At 45.0% G+C, this 20,513-nt stretch overlaps 1 protein-coding gene across 5 annotated transcripts in view; it reads right to left on the bottom strand.

Annotated features, from left to right (window-relative positions):
• Positions 1-15,815: 15,815 nt before the first annotated feature.
• DCLK2 (doublecortin like kinase 2) overlaps positions 15,816-20,513 on the bottom strand; it is a 136,092-nt gene continuing 131,394 nt past the window's right edge. For 2 of the 5 annotated variants that reach the window (XR_003899762.1, XR_003899763.1), the window contains 2 exons: positions 19,554-19,634; positions 17,126-17,211 (listed from right to left, as the gene is read on the bottom strand). Coding sequence is in view for 3 of the 5 variants with exons in the window: in XM_026647845.2 (XP_026503630.1) it covers positions 16,993-17,211 (219 nt within the window). In the remaining 2 variants the exon portion in view is untranslated. Of the gene's footprint in view, positions 19,635-20,513 lie in introns of all 5 variants that reach the window. The other 3 variants (XM_026647845.2, XM_026647846.2, XM_026647847.2) reach the window with 3 other exon arrangements.

Below are 20,513 nucleotides of genomic sequence, written 5' to 3'. Positions count from 1 at the left end.
CTCCTGGCGTGCACCCCTGACTCCCGCTTGCCCCTGCTTGCCAGGGGCCGATCAAAAAAAAGAAGCAACAAGCTACAAGCCAAAAACTAGCCAACAAGCAACTCACAAGCCAATTAAGCCAAAAAACAAGCCCAATTTCTGCGTTTTTTTTCCACAGATTTGGCATGGCTGGTTAGAAATCTTTTAAGTCCTCAACTGAATACCCTATCAATTCCTGTATAGTAATGGTGTTACTATGGAATGCAAAATAGTTTATTTTTGGGTGTACTTAATTTAGTATGTACTTGGGAAACTGATACAGTTGAAGGTCCAAATCATTATTTGTTTATATGTCATAATCTACGGCTGATCTGTAAAAGCCCTGGATCAAAAACTATAGGAGATTGTTCTTGATTTTTGTTTATGCTGATTGAAATTTAACTGCATATAGCCTAAGGCTCTGTAATTTAAGAAGTACAGCTAGTCCTGTGGGAAAAGCAAGGGGTAGAATATATGAAATTGAAAAGCTGATCCAAAAAGAACAAATTCTCTCTTGTAAGCAGTTTATCTGTAGATGAGACTTATTACTATAAACGTGTAAATTTTAGAGAGAGATTTTAATGACACTAATAAGCCTTATAAATAAATATAAATTTATGGGGGAAATTTAGGAATATAATTTGTTGGTAAATGGAGTTTATCCAGGTACCAGCCTTTGTACTTAGCATTCTCCACAAGAATTGATGCCCATGGAATACCAAGAAGTTTTTACATCTTATAAAATTTGCAGTATATGAAAATACATGTTTTATTGATGATGGCATCCCAGGTAACACAGCAGATTAAAAACTTTCCAACATGGTTTTCTCTGGCAACAACACAGCATTATACAGGAATGTAAAAAGAACAGATGTGCTTGTTTCCTGTTATTTTTTGCTTGCCTAAGGGAACAAGTTTTGGGTTAGGTTATTTACCATTTTCTTCTGGATTTTCTGTTTTCCCTCTCCTCCCCATTGTGACTGTGTGCATTGTATATCCTGGGCACAGTTCTGCAAGGTGCTGAGCTCTCTGGTCTCATCCTGCAAAACAGTTAACAGACTACTCAAATGTTTAAAGTTGAGCATGTGCTTAAGTCCTTGGCTGGATCAGGGCAGAGGGCTCAGTGCCTTGCAGGATTGAGCGCCATGAGGGCAAAGTTCACTTCAAGGCCAACTTTTGCAAGTTGAATTTGACTTGCACGCCTCACTTAGGGTGACCAGACAGCAAATGTGAAAAATCAGGATGGGGTGGGGGGTAATAGGAGCCTATATAAGGAAAAGACCCAAAAATCGGGACTGTTCCTATAAAATCGGGCATCTGGTCACTATAATCCCACCTAATGTGAAACATACCTTTTGGGGTTATTATGCAAAAGATGTGAGCTAATGAACTGGGATGAGGGGAAGAAAATTAAGGCTTTATTCAGCAAAGTTCTGATCACCTCCTGCAGCTCACATGAAACCTATGAGAGCAGAAGCCCTAAGGTGAAGTAGTAGTTCTGATAGCTAAAGGGATAGGGCTATGTGAAAAACAAAGTCTGTGACCTTTCCAAATGGTGTGTAAACCAATGTGCTCTTTTCTCATTCATAATGCCAACTAAAACTCTTGAAAAGAAAGGGGGAATTATTTGCATTGTTCTGCTTTTTCTGAAGATAATATCTTACAGGATTCTCACTCCTTTGTCTCAAGTAGAACTCCCCAGGTTCTAACAGATTTTTTTAATTTAAGAATAGAAACAATAGTGGGTAGAAGCACCACCCTACCCTACTGGTTATCGCATGCCATATTGGTTTTTAAAGCATCCCTGGCATCAGGCTGCATACATGTTTTTAAAAGCTATATCTTTTTGGGGTGAATGAGAGTGACATTATCACCTACTCTGTATAAAGGACTGGACCCCTATGATTGCCTCCATTCCTTCTGTACCAGCACAGAGAGCAAATGGAACTCACTTTCATGTCTTCAGGCTACACCTTCCATAGTTTAGCTTATTATTTTTTTGTAAATAGTGTAAAGAGTTAGAAGAGAGCTTAGCATACATAACCTGGCCGTGTCCCAAAGGCCTTTGAATCCTCAGTTGGATAATATCAGGGCCCAAACCTCGTAAGGGTTTCAAGAGATGCACCTCCTGCCTGTCAGTCATAGCAAAGATAGATGCCCCTGTCAAAGCCTTCTGTTTCAGGGTGAGACCCATGCTATGAGCCTGTGTTGCTCCTGAGGGAATTCTGCACCAAAAAATTTAACATTATGTGCACAGTATTTTAAAATTGTGCAAATTTTATTTATCAATAAATGTGGCTCCAGCATGGCGGGACTTGGCAGTGAGGCTGCCCCTGCTGACCCTGACACAGTGCTAGGGCTGGGCCGGGCCTGCCCCAGAAACACCCTGGGGCCCTGCCCCTCTGTGCCAGGCACACTAGGTGTGGGTGGGCAGGCTCAGCCGAGCAGGATCCAAGTATAGAGAGGCTTAGTGTGGGGGGATCCAGAAGTTTCTATTTGGGGCAATCTGGGTGCAGGCGGCTCAGTGAGAGATCTGGATGCACAGGGGCTCATTGGGAGGTTCCCGGTGCAGGGGCAATGGGACTCTGCAGGGGATCCAGGTGAAGGTGGTTGGGGGGTCCGGGTGTGGGGAGTTTGGGGGGTGTGTGTGTCTGGGTGCAGCTGCTTGGGGATAAGTGGGCTCTGGGAGTGGGAGGCTAGTCAGGGTGAGGGTTCGATGGGCCTGCTTAATGAGGGAGCCCCAGCTGCTGCTGAGGGGATACCATATGCCGGGCTCCCGCTCCCCCCCACCGCGATTCCCCATCTCCTTTTCTTCTCCATCCCCCTCCACACATTCCCTCCCACCCTATTCCACCCCCCCATCCTTCCCCACTGCCTCTTCCCCCCCCCTTCCCTCATTTCCCCCAACCCCTTCACCTAGATCCCCTGCAGAGTCCCATTGCCCCTGCACCGGGAACCTCCCAATGAGCCCCTGTGCATCCAGATCTCTCACTGAGCCGCCTGTAGTGAGAGATCTGGATGCACACTGGGTGAGGGCGGTCCCACCGCCGGCACTCACTGTGGCACAGAAAACAGGAAGGCTCCCAGCACACAGAAGGGGAGCACAACTGGCACTAGGACCCAGGAGACGGCGTTCACCTGCAGAGTCATCAGAGTGGAGACCGCAGCCTCCTTCAACTGGGCAGCTCTGCACTTGATGGGGGTGGGGGGCAGTGGCACGTAACCCATTGTGCCCCCCCATGCCTCACCTCTGTTTGGAGGGGAGCAATCTCCCCACCCGCCAAACTGTGCTCATGGTCATCCTCCTGCCCCCTCTCCGGCACAGCTTCCCTGCCATTTTCTGCAGGAATTCTGTGGGAGGGAGGGGCATTTTCTGCAGGCATGCAGTCATGCAGAATCCCCCCAGGAGCACTGTGTGCAGTTTGCATACCCCACTAAAGGAACAGATGCTTAAGGCTCCAGGCTCATCTGGACCAGATCTTCCTATATCTGAGGAACGGGTTGAGTCTCCATCAGTGGAACCATACGAGCCTCTTTTGGAGGAACATAGAGATGGCACCTTACCAGATGATCAGATGGATGCTTCATCTGTTTGCTGTCCTGAGAAGAGGAAACCGTTTCAGGAACTCTTGGGGAGAATGGCAGATGGGGGGTCACAGGACTGGAGCCACCTGATCCCGTTTGACACATTACAAATGTAGATCACAGAGAAGCTGGCTCTGCCTATTAGCTCTGATGTTCTCACCAGAGCCAAGGAGATCTGACTTGCTCCATTTTCATACCCCATATGTAGCCAAGAGAGCTGACAGGATGTATCTTGTACCAGCTGAAGGGCATCCAATTTTTACTATAGCACCCTTTGGCAAATTCCCTGGTTCCCACACTACAGCAAAGAGTTAGGCTCAACAAGGCTTCTTGCAGCACCCTTTTGACAGGGTCATAAGCTGGATGCTTTTGGCAGGAGAGACTACTCTGGAGCTCACCAGGCTTTCAAGTGGCCAGCTATGAAGCTATGATGTCCCACTATAGTTATGCCCTGTGGGATGCCACAAGCCCTGGCCTTGTCCAAGGAACAGGAGGAAGCAGAGTGGCTCCTCGTCACTTACATGCAATGCTTTGGACACCAGTGGCTGCGGGAGTGGCTCATAGGAGACACTCCTCCTCTGCCTAACACCTGAATCCCAGGGGGAAAACCAGAGACGTCCCATTTGAGGGTACGGGTTTCTTTAATGACAAAACTGATAAGGCCCCAGAGAAGATCAAGGCCACTGCCTGAGCCCTGGGATTAACAGTCCTCAGAGGAATGGCTTCTACACAGCATCCTGAATCCAAAGATGGACTCTGGCACAACACCAAGGGTTGTAGTCCCAGAGGCAATATCAGCTGTCTCCTAAACCTGCTACTAGCAAATGAGCTCAGTGGTACAAGAGCAGGATTTCTTGCCACATGTCCTGAGAGTCCTCAGCATTAGCATCTAAACAGCAGTTCTAATGATGTGGTCAAAGGCCATGTGCTGAGTTACATCACATCTCAGTCCTTTCTCCCTCATCCCAACCCCTCAGACCTCCTCCTCGTTCTGTGGCACCTATCTGAGGACTTGCTCTCTCTCTAGCTGGCTCATTGTGGTCCTAGGATACCTTCTACTCCTTAAGTCTCTGAGTTTAGCCTTATGGTATGTCTACACTGCAATTAGATGTGCACAGCTAGCCTGTGCCACCTGACTCAGGTCCTGGGCTAAGGGACTGTTTAATTGCAGTGTGGATGGTCGGGCTTGGACTGCAGCCTGAGCTCTGGGATTCTCCAAACTCACATGGTCCAGGAGCCTGGGCTCTAGCCCAAGCCCGAACACCTACACCATAATTAAACAGCCCCTTAGCCTGAGCCCAAGTCAGCTCGCATGGGCAAACCAGGGGTGTCTAAATGCAGTGTAGGCATACTCTTAGTCTCCCAAAATATTCCAATGGCAGCAATATCTGCTCATCAGTTATACTGTGGATACAACCATCTTCTCTCACCCTTCAGTCTCCAGGTTGCTTTTGGGCATGGTGAATACATTTTCCTCTAATAGGGAGTTGTTACCTTCATGAGACTTAAATTTTGTCCTAATGAAGCTGATGGGCTCTTCTTATAAAACACTTTCGCAAGTTTCTCTTAAACATTTATTGATCAAAATTGTCTTCCTGATAGCAATTATATCTGCTAGGAGGGTGAGTGAGTATAGTGCTTTGATGGCCACACCACCTTATACTGTAGTCCACAAGGATGACATGACCATGAGGCCTTGTATGAGCTTCGTACCTTCGGTGGTCCCAGATTGCCACCTGTATTTCCCTCTCTGATCTTCCCTTAACCACATTCATGCCTAGGGAAACTCATCTCTATACCCTAGAGGTAGAGAAGGTGCTCTGTTTTTTACCTGCATGAAAACAAGCCCTTTAGAAAATCCAGTATGTTGTTTGTAGCAGATGGGGAGACATGCCAGGAAGAACCTAATACAAAGCAGACTCTCTTACAGGATTAGGAGATGTATAGAACAATGTTACACTTTAGATAGGAAATCACTACCTCCTAGTTTAAAGACTCAACCCATGAGAACCTCTGAAGTTTCAGCAGTATGCCCAAGGCAGGTTCCCCTGGTGGAGATATGCAAAGCAGCATCTTGGAGTTTGGTGCATGCTTTCACCAGACATTACTCACTGAATTTATTATTGTGCTCTATTTAGTCTAGTTTGGGAGAGTCGTGCTACTATCCATATTTGACTAAGAACTCCTCATCTACCATCCTCCTGGTGGAGCACTGCTTGCTAATCTCCCACAAGTATGATGCACAGAGGTCCTCGAAGAAGAGAGGTTACTTACGAGCAACTGTTGTTCTTTGAGAGTTGCCTCTATGCATTCACACTACTGCCTACTTTTCCCTCTTCCATATATCAGGCTCTGCAGTTGCAGTGACTGACTGTTCCTGCTCTCCCCCTCAGACACAACTTTTCAAGGCAGATCCACAGCTTGATGCCAGGGTGCCATATCCCACAATTGTGACTACCCAAAGGCAACTCTTGAATAACAGTCACCTCTCTTTAGTACCTCAATAGGTAGAGCAATGAACATGTAAATATAACCACAATCACAAAAGGTTTTCTCCAAACTCTGAAAGAAGGAGGGTGTGTGTGTGAATGAGTGAGAACCCTATAAGAGATCAGAGACAGAGAATTTCAGGAAAGCAAATCCTCTTCTCTGAAGATACCATCTTCCTTCTGGAGAGTACCCTGCTTGAAGGATGTTGCAAAACAAAATGAGCAACTAACTGAAACAGTAACTGCCACAGAGCAAAGCCAACAAAAATGGTTTTTGTGGGGTTTTATTGAATATAAGTGTGTGGTAAAACCTCCCAGGTCTGAATAGGTGGGTGAAGAAGCTTGTGCATCCCTGTTGAAAACCACTTTTGCAGAACTGGAAGTAAGATTCCTTCCTAGAGCCAAAATCAAAGCCACAGTGCTTTGTAAATGTATGGAGCAAGAGCTATGTGGCTGCCTTCCTTATGTCTATAATGGAAGCATCCCTGAGACATGCATCTGATGAGGCCGCTCAGGGCACCAAAGCACCAAGAGGTGCTAAACAAAAGGTCTGGGGCGCAGAGTCCAAGGTCACCAAAGCCTGGACAGTGATGCCCCTTTGGTGCTCCTCAGCAGTCATATGCCAAAGAGCCACATGGTTACTAAAATAATAGAAGACTGGCTCTAACAGGCAGGGGCCATCAAAAAGATGCAAAGGGAGACCAGATGATAGAGCACAGATTCTCTAGAGAAAGTTTTTCACTCACAATAGCCAAGAAGTACCTGACAGGAAGGTTTCAAGGGTTGTGATTAAGGTCTGGTGCAGCATGTGACCACAAAGCAGTGGGCCTACTGCTGCCCTTAATACGCCAAACTTAGGGTGACCAGATAGCAAGTGTAAAAAAATCAGGATGGAGGTGGGGGGTAATAGGTGCCTATATAAGAAAAAGCCCCCAAAATTGGAACTGTCCCTGTAAAATCAGGACATCTAGTCACCCTATTCAAACTCCTTTAGAGTTAGGCAGGCAGAACCCCTCTTCCCCCCATCTTATAGTCAAGAGCACAGACCCTGTGCAGCTGGGACCTTTGGAGAGAGGTCTTTCTCTTCCAACTTCTCCATGTCACAAACAATGACTTTCCCCATCTTTCTTACGTAACACAAGTCAGCAAGGCTCTTGTTCTATTGACTTTCCTATGTGTTTTGTATCAGTGCTGTTGCTGTTAGATTATATCAGTGCATAGGAGTAGCTAATGTCTGCTGATTAACAGAAGGGCACAGAGTTTTCACACTCTTACATAAACAGGTGGTTGGTTTGTCTAAATTCTGAGATAGTTTTTGTTTAAGTATTTGCACTGTGGATGGCACTCAGTCAGGCCCCAAATATGACCTGTATTCATATTGAAAGGAGCACAAGTAGAAACAAATGTATGATGCAATTTGCTCATCTCACTTCTTCTACAGTGAGTATGTATTAACTTCAGAACTCTGCAACTGTTTTGAGTCCCCAGAGGTCAATAGAAGTAAATTCCAAGGCTATATGTAAGCTCAGTTTATTCTGCAAAGTACCACAGTGAAATCACAATTAGTCTTTGATAGCAACTTAGGGTACGTCCACACTACCCACCGGATCGGCGGGTAGCGATCAATCCCCGAACGCGCTCCCTGTCAACTCCGGAACTCCACCAGAGTGAGAGGAGGAAGCCGCGGCCGTCGATCTAAGATAAGTCGACTTCAGCTACGCTATTCTCGTAGCTGAAGTTGCGTAGCTTAGATCAATTACCCCCCCTCCCCCCCCAGTGTAGACCAGGCCTTAGTATAGAGAAGAAGTTTCCCCCAGTGCTACCTCTAATGATTTTAATGAATGTATTATTTTATAATTAATTCAGAAATGTCTGGGAGCTTCACAATGGCCTCACCACGAGGATACAGTTTAGTCACCAAACAATCTAGAACACTTGCTGTAGAATGTTCTGCAATATGTCAGCTTGGCTTTTATCTCTAGAAGCAGCATGATCATGCTAGTTTCCTCCAATCTCAAGTGTACATCCAGTGAATAACATGAAACCAACGGGGCTGACACCGTTCACTGCCTTGTATCATCTGAATCTAAATGAGGAACAGGAGTAAAAAAATAGGTAAGTTGTTACTTTTCTAATGCATAATTTATAACACTAGGGAAGGTGCAAAGGGATAAGCCGCGCTAAACATCTGTTAATTTTGAATACCTAACTTTAGCAATTGCTCTTTCCCATTTTCTGTTCATCAGTGGTTCAGTGAAATGGAAAAGTATATATCTACATTTAATAAGATAGTCAAAAGTGTGTTTACTAGGCTATTGAAATACTTACTGGATAGTGATAGGCATGAGTCATGGTGACCAGTAGATTAAATCATCTTGTATCTTAATGATATATTACCAGTAATTAATTTAATTCATGTTAAAGAATGGGAGCCAGATCCTCAGCAAGTGTAAATCATTGTGGTTTCAACTGGAGGCAGAGTAATGATGATTTACACCAGCTGAGAATTTGGCCCTGAATGTTTAGCTTTGGAGGCGGAGAGATTTTACATCTAGAAATGAGTGCTTTGGGCCACATATAGATACTCATAGGATATATGTGCACCTGTTCAAGTTTGAAGGATGAAGGGTTGTAGTCCATAGAGCTAGCTAGTTTTAGCATTTATTTTATTCAGCAATAATGTAAGGAACCTACAGACCTGTGAGAGATTTGCTTCAGCAGTTAGCATAAGGCTTGAGGCCTATCAACTTTGGCACAGATAAATGGCCAACTGTCAGCCCTAGGTTTTGGAGAACTGAAAATAGTGTGTGTAAGGGGGATTTTTGTGCTTAATGACACCAGCTTTTGGTTAGAACATTCTCAGATGTCTAAGCACAAGAGTGCCATGGCAACTAATTGACCTATATGATAATAGGTTGAGATCATTAATATACTAACCTATAGAAGGAGGACACCCCCATATTAGTAGGGGGAGGAAATTCAAATAAGAAACCCCTACTAGACTATATATATATATATATATATATATATATATATATATGCAAAATATAAAAGTTGTATCCCAGCCTGTGTGCAGGAGGAGAGAGAGAGGTAGCCATTATCTTCCTCATCACCAGTGACATCATTCTGGCTAACATTTCAGGTTGTTCTGCAAGGAATGGTGAGTATATCAATTTTCAAATGAACATTTTGTATTATTTCTGTCTACATTATGGGTTAGAATGTTAGACTATTGTAAATATAGTTCCTGTAGTGTGTGTTGCAACTGTGCACATCAGGATTCCCAACTACCCAATAATTTTAAAATCTTGGGACAAGAACCTGTTAAACCTGAGTGACAATTGGGAATTCTTAAGTACTCAATATAATAATACAGAATCTATAGATCAGGCTACAGCAGAATTAGCATTCCTATTCAAGTACATTTAAAAGCAGGAAAATAACTATCAATTCTAACAACTACCCACAGTTGATAAATGAGGAAATGTCTATTGATAATTAGGAATTACATCTGTTGAAACCATAAACTCACAAATGTATGCACTTTGTAGATGCTAATGCAATACCTTTTTTAGAGGACAAATCAGCAGGTAGGCCAGGTTTGTTCTATTAGAGAGACAAGGTCTAGGCCTGAAGAATAGCTCTGTGTAAGCTTAAACTTCTCTCTCTCACCAACAGAAGCTGGTTCAAAAAAGATAGTACCTCAGCCACCTTGTCTCTCGAATATCCTGCGACCGATACATCTACAACACTGCATACAAGTTTGTTCTATGAAATTTTATACTTTTGCCATTTTCCTGCCACTGATTCTTTTCCTATGTGATTTCTTTGTAGAAATAAGTGTTTAAGGGGGAGAGTTCACCTCAGAGCTATGCTTTCTCATGGTATGTCTTGTTTCAATTTGCATCCTTTAGGAACATCATCTCTTTATTGCCCTTGCCAACACTACAAAACCCACCAATTTTAACCTGGCACCAGCTGTTAGTCTCAATCCTCTTTTCTATTCTTATCCCCCAATTCAACAACCATCTTCAAAACAGCTGATTTTCTTCTCCTCTCTGAACTTCAGGCACACTACACATCTGGTCATTGTCTTTCTCTCTCCAACTACTCTCTCCATCAGTCTCTTTCAGGACTCTATCCTTGGCAATGCCATCTAGTTGCATGGCTTCAGCCACTACAATGATGACAGACCGATTTACCTTTCCAGATGCCTCCCTGACATTGGTTTCTGGATGTTTCACTACTGACTCAAGCTCAACCTGATCGAAGTTCAGCTCAATTATCATTCAAAACTTAGGCCTGGTCTACACTAGGCGTTTATGTCGAATTTGGCACCGTTACATCGACTTAACCCTGCACCCGTCCACACCACGAAGCTATTTAGTTCGACATAGAGCTCTCTTTAATTCGATTTCTGTACTCCTCCCCAACGAGGGGAGTAGCGCTAAATTCGACATGGCCATATCGAATTAGGCTAGGTGTGGATGGAAATCGACGCTAATAGCTCCGGGAGCTATCCCACAGTGCACCACTCTGTTGATGCTCTGGACAGCAGTCCGAGCTCCGATGCTCTGACCAGCCACACCCCGGGAAAATTTGAATTCCTTTTCCTGTCTGGGCAGTTTGAATCGCATTTCCTGTTTGGACATCGTGGCGAGCTCAGCAGCAGTGGCAACGATGCAGAGCTCTCCAGCAGAGATGGCCGTGCAATCCCAGAATAGAAAGAGGGCCCCAGCATGGACTGATCGGGAAGTCTTGGATCTCATCGCTGTGTGGGGAGATGAGTCCGTGCTTTCCAAGCTGCGCTCCAAAAGACGGAATGCAAAGATCTATGAGAAGATCTCTAAAGCCATGGCAGAGAGAGGATACAGCCGGGATGCAACGCAGTGCCGTGTCAAAATCAAGGAGCTGAGACAAGGCTATCAAAAAACAAAAGAGGCAAACGGACGCTCCGGATCCCAGCCCCACACATCCCGTTTCTATGAGGCACTGCATTCCATCCTAGGTGCGGCCGCCACCACTACCCCACCACTGACCGTGGACTCTGAGGATGGGATATTGTCCACGGCCGGTTCCTCGGACATGTTAGCGGACGGGGAAGATGAGGAAGGAGATGAGGAGGACAAGGCAGTCGACAGCGCTTACAACGCTGATTTCCCCGACAGCCAGGATATCTTCATCACCCTTACAGAGATCCCCTACCAACTGTCCCCAGCCGTTATCCCAGACACAGATTCAGGGGAAGGATCAAGCAGTAAGTGCTCTAAACATGTAAACATTTATGTGCAACAAACCTGGAATATTTACAATATTAACAAAGGGTTTCTCATGATTTCTCTGCCTTAGGCGCTTCACTATTTAGTCCCAACTATTTAAAAAAAATTTAACAATGTCCGGTTATTCATGATTCTGCTGCCCAAGACGCTCCACTCTTTAGTCCCAGTGCACCTACGCCAAAATCCGGTCAATATGGCCGGGGATAGACGCGAAATCCTCATGGGAGAACTCTTTGTAGGTCTCATGGAGGTACTTTTCCAGCCTGTTCATCAGGTTCCTGGGTAGGGCGATCTTATTGGGCCCTCCGTGGTAGGACACGTTTCCGCACCACGACACAATCAGGTACTCCGGTATCATTGCCCTGCAGAGCATGGCGGCATATGGCCCTGGTTTCTGCATGCTTTCTCGAAGCATCCTTTCCCTCTGGCACTCCGAGATCCTCAGCAGGGTGATGTCGCTCATGACGCCCTGCTTTGAATTAGGTAGGGGAAAGTTAGTATTGGGACTGCTTGCCCGTTCCTTTACAGAACTGTAACCGCCGGTTTACAGCCACGCGGTTTACAGCCGCGAGGGGGTGGGACAGGGACAGAGTTCATGCTTGCAGGATTGCTGCCAGCAGAGACTCGTATTGCTTTCAATGTGAAAGGAGGCCAGTGCCACTATTAAAGTTTTAAGCAGCCACAAGTCTACGGCTTACTATGTTTGCCAGCTACACAAAGTCCGGTGTCCTGCCCCGCTTCTCAGATCGCCACTGCAAGACCGCAGGCACTGTAGGCGAGGGCCGAAAATTCGACCTTGTCCTCAGTGAGCATGTGATAGGTGCAGTGCATGGTCTTGTTCACAGAGAAAGACTATGTTCTTTGTTCACAACTACATTTATCTGTCTCAGGAATTCACTCCCTTTTTCCAATTCCCACAGCCACATCTGCGACTGTCTCCCAACCCAGCCTGGCCTCACACTCCCAGAGGCTAGCACAGATTAGGTGGAGGAAGAAGAGGACACGGGAAGACATGTTTGCTGAACTAATGGGATGCTCCCGAGCACAGGCAGCCCAGCAGACACAGTGGAGGGAGAACTTGTCACAAATGCACCGGGCAAACATGGAACGGGAGGAGAGGTGGCGACAGGAGGACCAGCAGGCGACTCAAACGCTGCTTGGACTAATGAGGGAGCAAACGGACATGCTCCGCCGCCTTGTGGATGTTCTGCAGGACCGGAGGCAGGAGGAGAGCGCCCCGCTGCAGTCTCTCTCTAACCGCCCTGCCCCGCCACCAAGTCCCATACCCCCCTCACCCAAAGTCCAAACACGGAGGGGCGGCAGGGGCCGTGAAAACTTTCACTCCACCCCTGCAGACTGCTCTAGCACTAGAAGGCTCTCATTCCCCAAAATTTGAAAAGTCCTTTCCTACCCGCCTCACATAAGACCCCGTCCAAGTTTCACCCCCCCGTTCCATGTGTGGTTGTTAATAAAAAATACGTTTCTGTTCATTACTGTTTCCATCCTGTTCTTTTGGAGGAGAGTCTGTCTGAAGGGGGGGAAGGGGCTTGGTAATTGGACAGGACAGTCACCTTTAGCAGGGTACAGAGGCGGGGGCAGGTCCAGCAGCAGGGCACATACACAGTGCAGTGACTAGTTACCCTGGTCAGTCTGGGAGGTGGTTTTCATGTTCTGGGAGGGGGGGAGGGGGGGGTGCTCTGTTACTTTGTGGCAGGGGAGGGCAGTTACAGATCTAATGCAGCGGTCCTTACCCTGGATCACAGAGCCGCGCAGCAGGGGAGCTGTAACCCTCCTCCCCCTGCCAGACAGTCACATAGCCGACACATACACGCTGTCCCGCCCAGGAGGGCTGGCAGGCTCTGTTGAAACAACCAGTCCACCACTGCAGAGCCTATCATTCCTGGAGTTTAGAAGCATCATTTGCATCACAACACTAAACCCGCCCCCCGCCACAGTCTGCGTCCCAGGTTTAAAACATTCCCGCGAAAACAGTAATAAAGACAACGGTGTTCATTAACAAAACAGAACAGATTTTATTTTTTGGGAAGGGGGTGAAGGGGGTATGTAACTGGAGAGGATAGTCAACGGTAACTGGGTAAAGAAACGAGGGCAAGTTCAGCTTCTGTGTCCACAAACTTAAAAGTCACTGGTGACCCTGCTCAGTCTGGAAACTGGCTTTCAAAGCCTCCCGGATCCACAGCGCGTCCCACTGGGCTCTTCTAATCGCCCGGCTGTCTGGCTGGGCGTAATCAGCAGCCAGGCTATTTGCCTCAACCTCCCACCCCGCCATAAAGGTCTCCCCCTTGCTCTCACAGAGATTGTGGAGCACACAGCAAGCTGCTATAACAATGGGGATATTGGTTTCGCTGAGATCACAGCGAGTCAGTAAGCTTCTCCATCTCCCCTTGAGACGGCCAAAAGCACACTCCACCACCATTCTGCACTTGCTCAGCCGGTATTTGAACAGTTCTTTTTCTGTGTCCAGGGCGCCAGTATAGGGCTTCATGAGCCAGGGCATTAGCGGGTAGGCTGGGTCCCCGAGGATCACTGTAGGCATCTCCACATCCCCAACAGTTATCTTGTGGTCCGGGAAGTAAATACCTTCCTGCAGCCGTCTAAACAGACCAGAGTTCCTGAAAACCCGAGCGTCATGAACCTTGCCCGGCCATCCGACGTTGATGTTGGTAAAACGTCCCCTATGTTCCACCAGTGCTTGCAGCACCATCGAAAAGTAGCCCTTTCGGTATGATGTCCTGCGCGTTTCCCAAGGTCACTACCTTTGACAGCAGTACCTTCACGATTGCCTTGGCTACTTGCATGACAACAACCCCCACGGTAGATTTGCCCACGCCAAAGTGGTTCGTGACTGACCGGTAGCTGTCCGGCGTTGCAAGCTTCCAGAGGGCTATGGCCACTCGCTTCTGGACAGTCAGGGCTGCTCGCATCCGGGTGTCCTTGCGCTTCAGGGCAGGGGACAGCAACTCACAAAGTTCGAGGAAAGTCCCCTTCCGCATGCAAAAGTTTCGCAGCCACTGGGATTCATCCCAGACCTGAAGCACTATGCGGTCCCACCAGTCCGTGCTTGTTTCCCGGGCCCAGAATCGCCGTTCAACAACATCCATATGCCCCATTGCAACCGTGATGTCCTCGGCACTGGGTGTCGTGGTTTCAGACAGGCGTGTGCTACTCTCGGAGTTCAGGTACTCACCCCGCTGCCGTAGCCTCCTCGCCTGATTTCTCTCTATCTGCCTCAGTGAAAGGTCGATGATGAGCTGCGAAGCGTTGACAACGGCCACAACTGCAGCGATGGTCGCAGCGGGATCCATGCTCGCAGTGCTGTGGCGTCCGCGCTGTCACTGACCAGAAAAGTGCGCGAACTGATTTCCCGCCGGCGCTTTCAGGGAGGGAGGGCGGGAGTGACGGTTGGATGACGACAGTTACCCAAAAGCACCCTCGACACATTTTTTTTCCCCCAGAAGGCATTGGGGGCTCGACCCAGAATTCCAATGGGCAGCGGGGACTGCGGGAAAGCTGCCCACAGTGCACTGCTTCCAATGTCGACGCTTTCCCCGTTAGTGTGGACTGACAAAGTCGAATTACTGTCCTTAGTGTGGACACACACGTTCGACTTTGTAATATCGATTCCACATATTCGATTTAACTAAAATCGAACTACTCTCGTAGTATAGACATACCCTTAATCATTACAGTTTTTACCCCTGATCAGCAATAATGTCATTTTTTATAAAGACAACTTCTGCCACTTCAATACTGTTGCTACCTTCAGAACCCATCTGTAGGTCCTCTCCACACCTGTGACCTAAAATAATTGGCTAGGTCCTTACCACTTTTCAACTTCTTTGGGTCTACCTTGACCACTACTCCAACTGTCTAGCCCTTTTTTGCTCCCTTTATTGGTTTTCCCTCCTTCGCTCTGCACAATCACCCAATTCATTCTTTGTCCTACTCATCTGTCACTTTCAGCATACTGCCCCCTATGCTAGAGACACCCTACATTGCATTATATCCAGCCCATCTAAAATCACACTTCTTCCCGTAGGCCCTACCCATGACATGTAAAATTTACAAGATGTATACCAAACGTGACTGTCTGCATGGTGTTCGACTAGTTTCTGTACTCTGAGGCTGAGATGTTATCTTCAATGTATGCTTTTTGTGTAATACAAAAACAGGGTCAAACCATGTTAGTAGCAGTGCTTTAATCCAGGCCAAGCCACCTTATCCCAGAAACAAAACTGACTCAAAACAAGTTTAACAGAACTACATTTTAATGAAATATTGATATGGTCTTTGCTGCTGATCTACAGCTTAACCAGTCAACACTTTTTCTTAGACCAAATTGCACTAGTCCTTTCCAGCAATAGGCACCCAAATCCCATACTTTAAGTTTGAGTTGCTCTCGGGCTAGCTCAGACTAAGGGACTTAAGAGGGACAGTTGTTTCTCACTGATCCTGCCAGCCTTGTCTGGAAATTGAGTTCTCACAGGAATAAATGACTAATTATTCTTTTCATGAAGAAAGTTTATTATTGCAGGTCTGTTACAATTCTAGTAGAAAGTAAAAGCTAATAAAGAAAATGAGCTAGGACCAATTTTTCTCATCAACAAGCAGAGGAAATGAATAAGCAGAGTACATACACTATTGAACCCAGCAGTATGATAAAGATAAAACACCTTCCATTCTTGACTGCAGATCAGTGTCTCCCCCATTATGGTTTCCAGTTCCTGCACCAGATGAAGAGGGGGATGGTAATAAAATATTGGCAGCTATTTATGGTGGTTAGTGGTAGTTCTTCTATTAGTCAGCTTGTCCTAGAACTAGGAACTGCTCCATCCTAGCTTATGTAACATGCAGCAAGCTTTCCATTCAAAGAAGTTTTATTGTTTCTAATACATACTGTAGTTGTGAGGGGAGGATACACAATAGCTAGAATGAAAAAGCTACCTTGACTGCAGTCTTCAGACCAATAAATGCCCAGAGTTCATGTTATTACATCCAAAGTCACTTGAAGTTCTTATTATCTAAACACTATCCTGAAGTCTGGTATTGAAGAAAAAGGACCCCTTCTCTGAGAAGCTTATCTTTCAATATTGTACAGTTAATCCACTCAAGTTTTTCATGGAAACTTGCCTCTTCAGCTCAGCTAAACTCAACTCACTGTAGCCACTAGGACAGGAGAGAAATACAGCTTTTTATGGGCATACGCCTTTTCTGGGAACAAGTTGTTGACTGGGAGAGTCTGTTTGTGCATACGTGAGGCCTTGTAACTGTTCATCCATATTATGTTCTTGTTTAACTACACGTTAGGTTAAGCTAGTCAGATTCCTAGGGTGTGAGAAATGCATTTAATTAAACCAACTCCAATGATAAAAACAAATCTAAACATTCAGAATTTCTTCCCCCCTCTTAATGTTCAGAAGCCAAAGGCTGGAAGAGCACTCAAAGCTACAGCCCACACTTCACCCACCCACCTATTGACAGTCTGCCTGGGGCTTGCCACAAGAGAGTGGGAGCAAACTGAAAAAACCACAGATGTGATGGATGTTCATTAAGTTGAAGGGGTCTACTGGCCTAGAAGTTGGCTTTGGTTTAAGTCACTTCTACAGAGCGAGCTGTTCCCCAGCATTGTCATAACATGCTGAGTCAGGCTGTGTGGGGGATTTGATTGGCTCAGAAGAAGCAGGGGAGAGGTTCTTGGACCCAGCCACATGAGGATCTTGAGCTGCAATAATCACAGAAGTTTTCTGCATACCAGCTCTACTAGAGTCCTGAGAGTGCTTGTTGCAGAAAATCTGACTTTCCTTATCTAGAGCTGTGTTCTAAAAAGGAAGGTAAAAGACAAAAACAGTTACATCAATGACCCATATTACCTGCCCCATTAAAACATTGCACGACACACATTTGGGGCATGCATTAGACTCAGAAAAAGGAGAAATAACATCAGAAATCTTAATGAATTGTAGGGTGTTTTGGTGATCAGAGGGATAACTTATCTCCTATACACGCCACAGCATCCAGCAGGTCATTAATAGAACCAAGTTTGATGAAGTACTTACAAAGTTTTAACTTTTTTTTTTTTTATTACAAGTCTGATGTGGATAAGCAGGCAGGCATGGTTACACCACCATATGGGGAGTAAGTTCTAAGGATTCATTTTCACCAAAATTCAGAGTGTGACTGTGCTGCCAATATTTTAACAAGGAGCACACACATTTCATAAGCCTGTGACAAATCCCAGGTAGCCACAGGAGCTTGCAATGGAGGTCTCAGGAATTTGTTTCCTCATTTAAACTAGAACACTCTTCCTCTCATACTTTGTTCTGGGTGTTAAATTTGCATGAAGCTGCATTTTACTGGAAATAGTTGTTGGATAATTAACAAGATAGCAGTGGAAGCATGGGGGATTAAGATGCACTAGGGGAATTGTAGAGTATCTGCCCTGAGATTTTTTTTTTTTTTTAAAGTACCTAACACCTCTGCAAGATAAATTAAACTAACTAAAAGTTTAATTTACAGAAGTACCTTCAAGTTAACTGGAGGGCCTGTCCCTAAGCAGGTCATTGGAGAAGGGAGCATCTTCAGTTAGGCTTCAATACTGACTTAGTATTTGGTTACCTATTTGCAACTGGCTGGGGCCCAGCTCAGCAGGTTTAATGATGTTTTTCCTGAGGGAGATTATTCTATACTGCTGATCACTCCAATGACTGGTTCTGAGCAGCATAGAGGCCATAAGCATCAATGGTGCATGACAGGATCCAGCTTACTAGGTGCTGACTCTCATGCTTGCCCACTTCTTTCCTGCCCTACATTCTGCTATATAGTCCCAAAGCTATAATTGGGTGGCTTGGGGAGTTGTTTGGATAACACTGCTCATTTCACAAGCCCACTTGTGAAAGTTAGTCCAGAATAAATCAGGAATAGTTAAAGTTACACTTACCTTATTCTGGACTAGCTTTAATGTGTAGACAAGCTCGAAGGCACACACATTTTTCAAAGATAGCCATTTACTTGGAAGCAGTATGGGCCGTCTTGCCTCCAACCTTCCCTTTCACAAAATCTGATGTTTTGCAAGGTGAAAAATAACCACTCTGCCTAGATTTGCATAAAAGTTTCAGAGATATAAAAGTCACCAAGTAAAATGGCAAATGGTTATCTGGAACATCACTGAAAGATGTTCTTTCACTTTTATGCAGTTCTAAAATTCTGCCCATTTCAGGATAGCTGTTATTTCTCCTTTTTCCTTTGTCAAACTCAGAACATGTATTTTGTGCAGCAGAACAAAACATTGCAGTTAGTACATACCATTGCCTTGGACCTACTCAGAGGAAAGCAATGCAGGCATTGGGAAAGGAGGAAAAAGGAAGGAAGCAAGGGATAGAAACTACACTTACTTTTAAGCAGAACTATCATCATTGAAACAAATTTAGATTTAAAAATAATATTGAAATTCTTAAAAAAGTCTGTAAATAAAAGGATTTTACAGCAAGACATTCTTAGCAGCAGAAATAGTGCTTTCCCTGTTGAAGGCAGCAGGAAGCAGATTTCTTGTGCAGTTCCACTTATCTACCACATGATGGTGTCATCCGTGTTAAATTTGTTAGTCTCTAAGGTGCCACAAGGACTCCTCATTGTATCTGTACTAACTGCGGCTGAACTTCTTCTCTAAGGTTTTCAAAGAACCTGTATTAGAACTAAGTGGCTACATCATGCTATAGAGGGTTTTCATTGAACAGTTTCCTCACACATAAAAGAGAAAGTGATATGGCTTTGTGATGCTACATTACGTTTAAGGGACTTGATAACACAAACTCTGAACTGTAGATAAACCAGCGCAAAGATGAGGCAGAAAAAAGGTTTGGGACTAAATTCTTATAAGGTTCCTTTTTCCACTAAGTATCTTAATAGAAGACTCAGACATTATCCCTAGTCTTCCCTGCATATTCAGTTACAGAACTAGGCAGATATGAATTTTCCTTACTACTTGTTAAAGGGAGATAAACAAAAATAAGTTTTCATTGGCTACATAGGTAACAGAAAAAACCCACACCAAGAAGAAGCCAGATGCTGTACTGTGTCAGAGATTTGAGACAAGCTTAAGTGGCATGCAAATTGGAGAGGGGCTGAGAGTTAGAATTAAAATTGCTCTTATTAAGTTTTGTACCAGCTTTCAGCTTCAGGCTTATCCAGTCTCAACTGTATAAAGAATGAAGCGCTGAAGTCCCTCTCAAACTGTCAAGTCAAACTGTCAAATGAAATGTAGACAACAGCATCAACCTGAAATCAATATTGTCTTCACTCTTGTGAGTATTTTGATGTTACTACAATTCCTACTTTTGAACTTGTGACCTATTCAATTCATATATATGTACATGTAAGTGGGCAGATTTAAATAATTTTTCCACATGCAGACAACTACAAATATTTATTAAAGTGGGACAGTGACACTACACTTACATGTACATCATGTAAGGCCATCATATATAATTGATACAGTGGAAAAAATCATCTCTGGCTACTAACTGAGTCAACTGCAAGTGCTGTGTTGCCAGAGTGGCATATTCAGTATAGCAAATATATAGCTGTGCAATATAACTTCTTGAAGGTATCTGAAGACACATTTTGTGCCATAGTATCCATCCCTGGGCTGGAAAAAAGACAACCACTTGCAGGGGTGAGAACTCGTAACTCAGTCTGCATAGTTGTTGGAGCACAGCAGTGATGACTAGTCAGTAACAAGTTTACTGGTGAAATGGAGCTGGGCTAAGCTCACCCACACAGCTCACTGTTGTGCAAAAAAAAAAAAAAAAAATCAGACAACTTTTGTAAATTCAACTCGGATGCATTAAGATTCTTCTATATAAAATTCATCTATGTTTCCTACCAAGTCTGGCCTCTGATAACATTCATTTGCAGAGATTAGATAGGGCCAATCATAACTCTGGGAAACATCCAAAAGATTAAATACACTTTATGATGAGGAAGTGGTTTTAGATAGAATATTTGCTCCAGAAAATTTAGTCTTGTGGACAAAAGGTGCTACAAGAAAACCACCATTAAAATGAAGTGGAAAAGATTTCAGTGATTTCCAAACTAGCAGGTGAGCTTAATGAAGTATTTTTTG

Source organism: Terrapene carolina, unplaced genomic scaffold (genome assembly GCF_002925995.2).
Source record: "Terrapene carolina triunguis isolate 2854851 unplaced genomic scaffold, T_m_triunguis-2.0 Scaffold66, whole genome shotgun sequence".
Taxonomy (NCBI): domain Eukaryota; kingdom Metazoa; phylum Chordata; order Testudines; family Emydidae; genus Terrapene; species Terrapene triunguis.
This window is presented reverse-complemented; position numbering and strand designations above follow the sequence as displayed.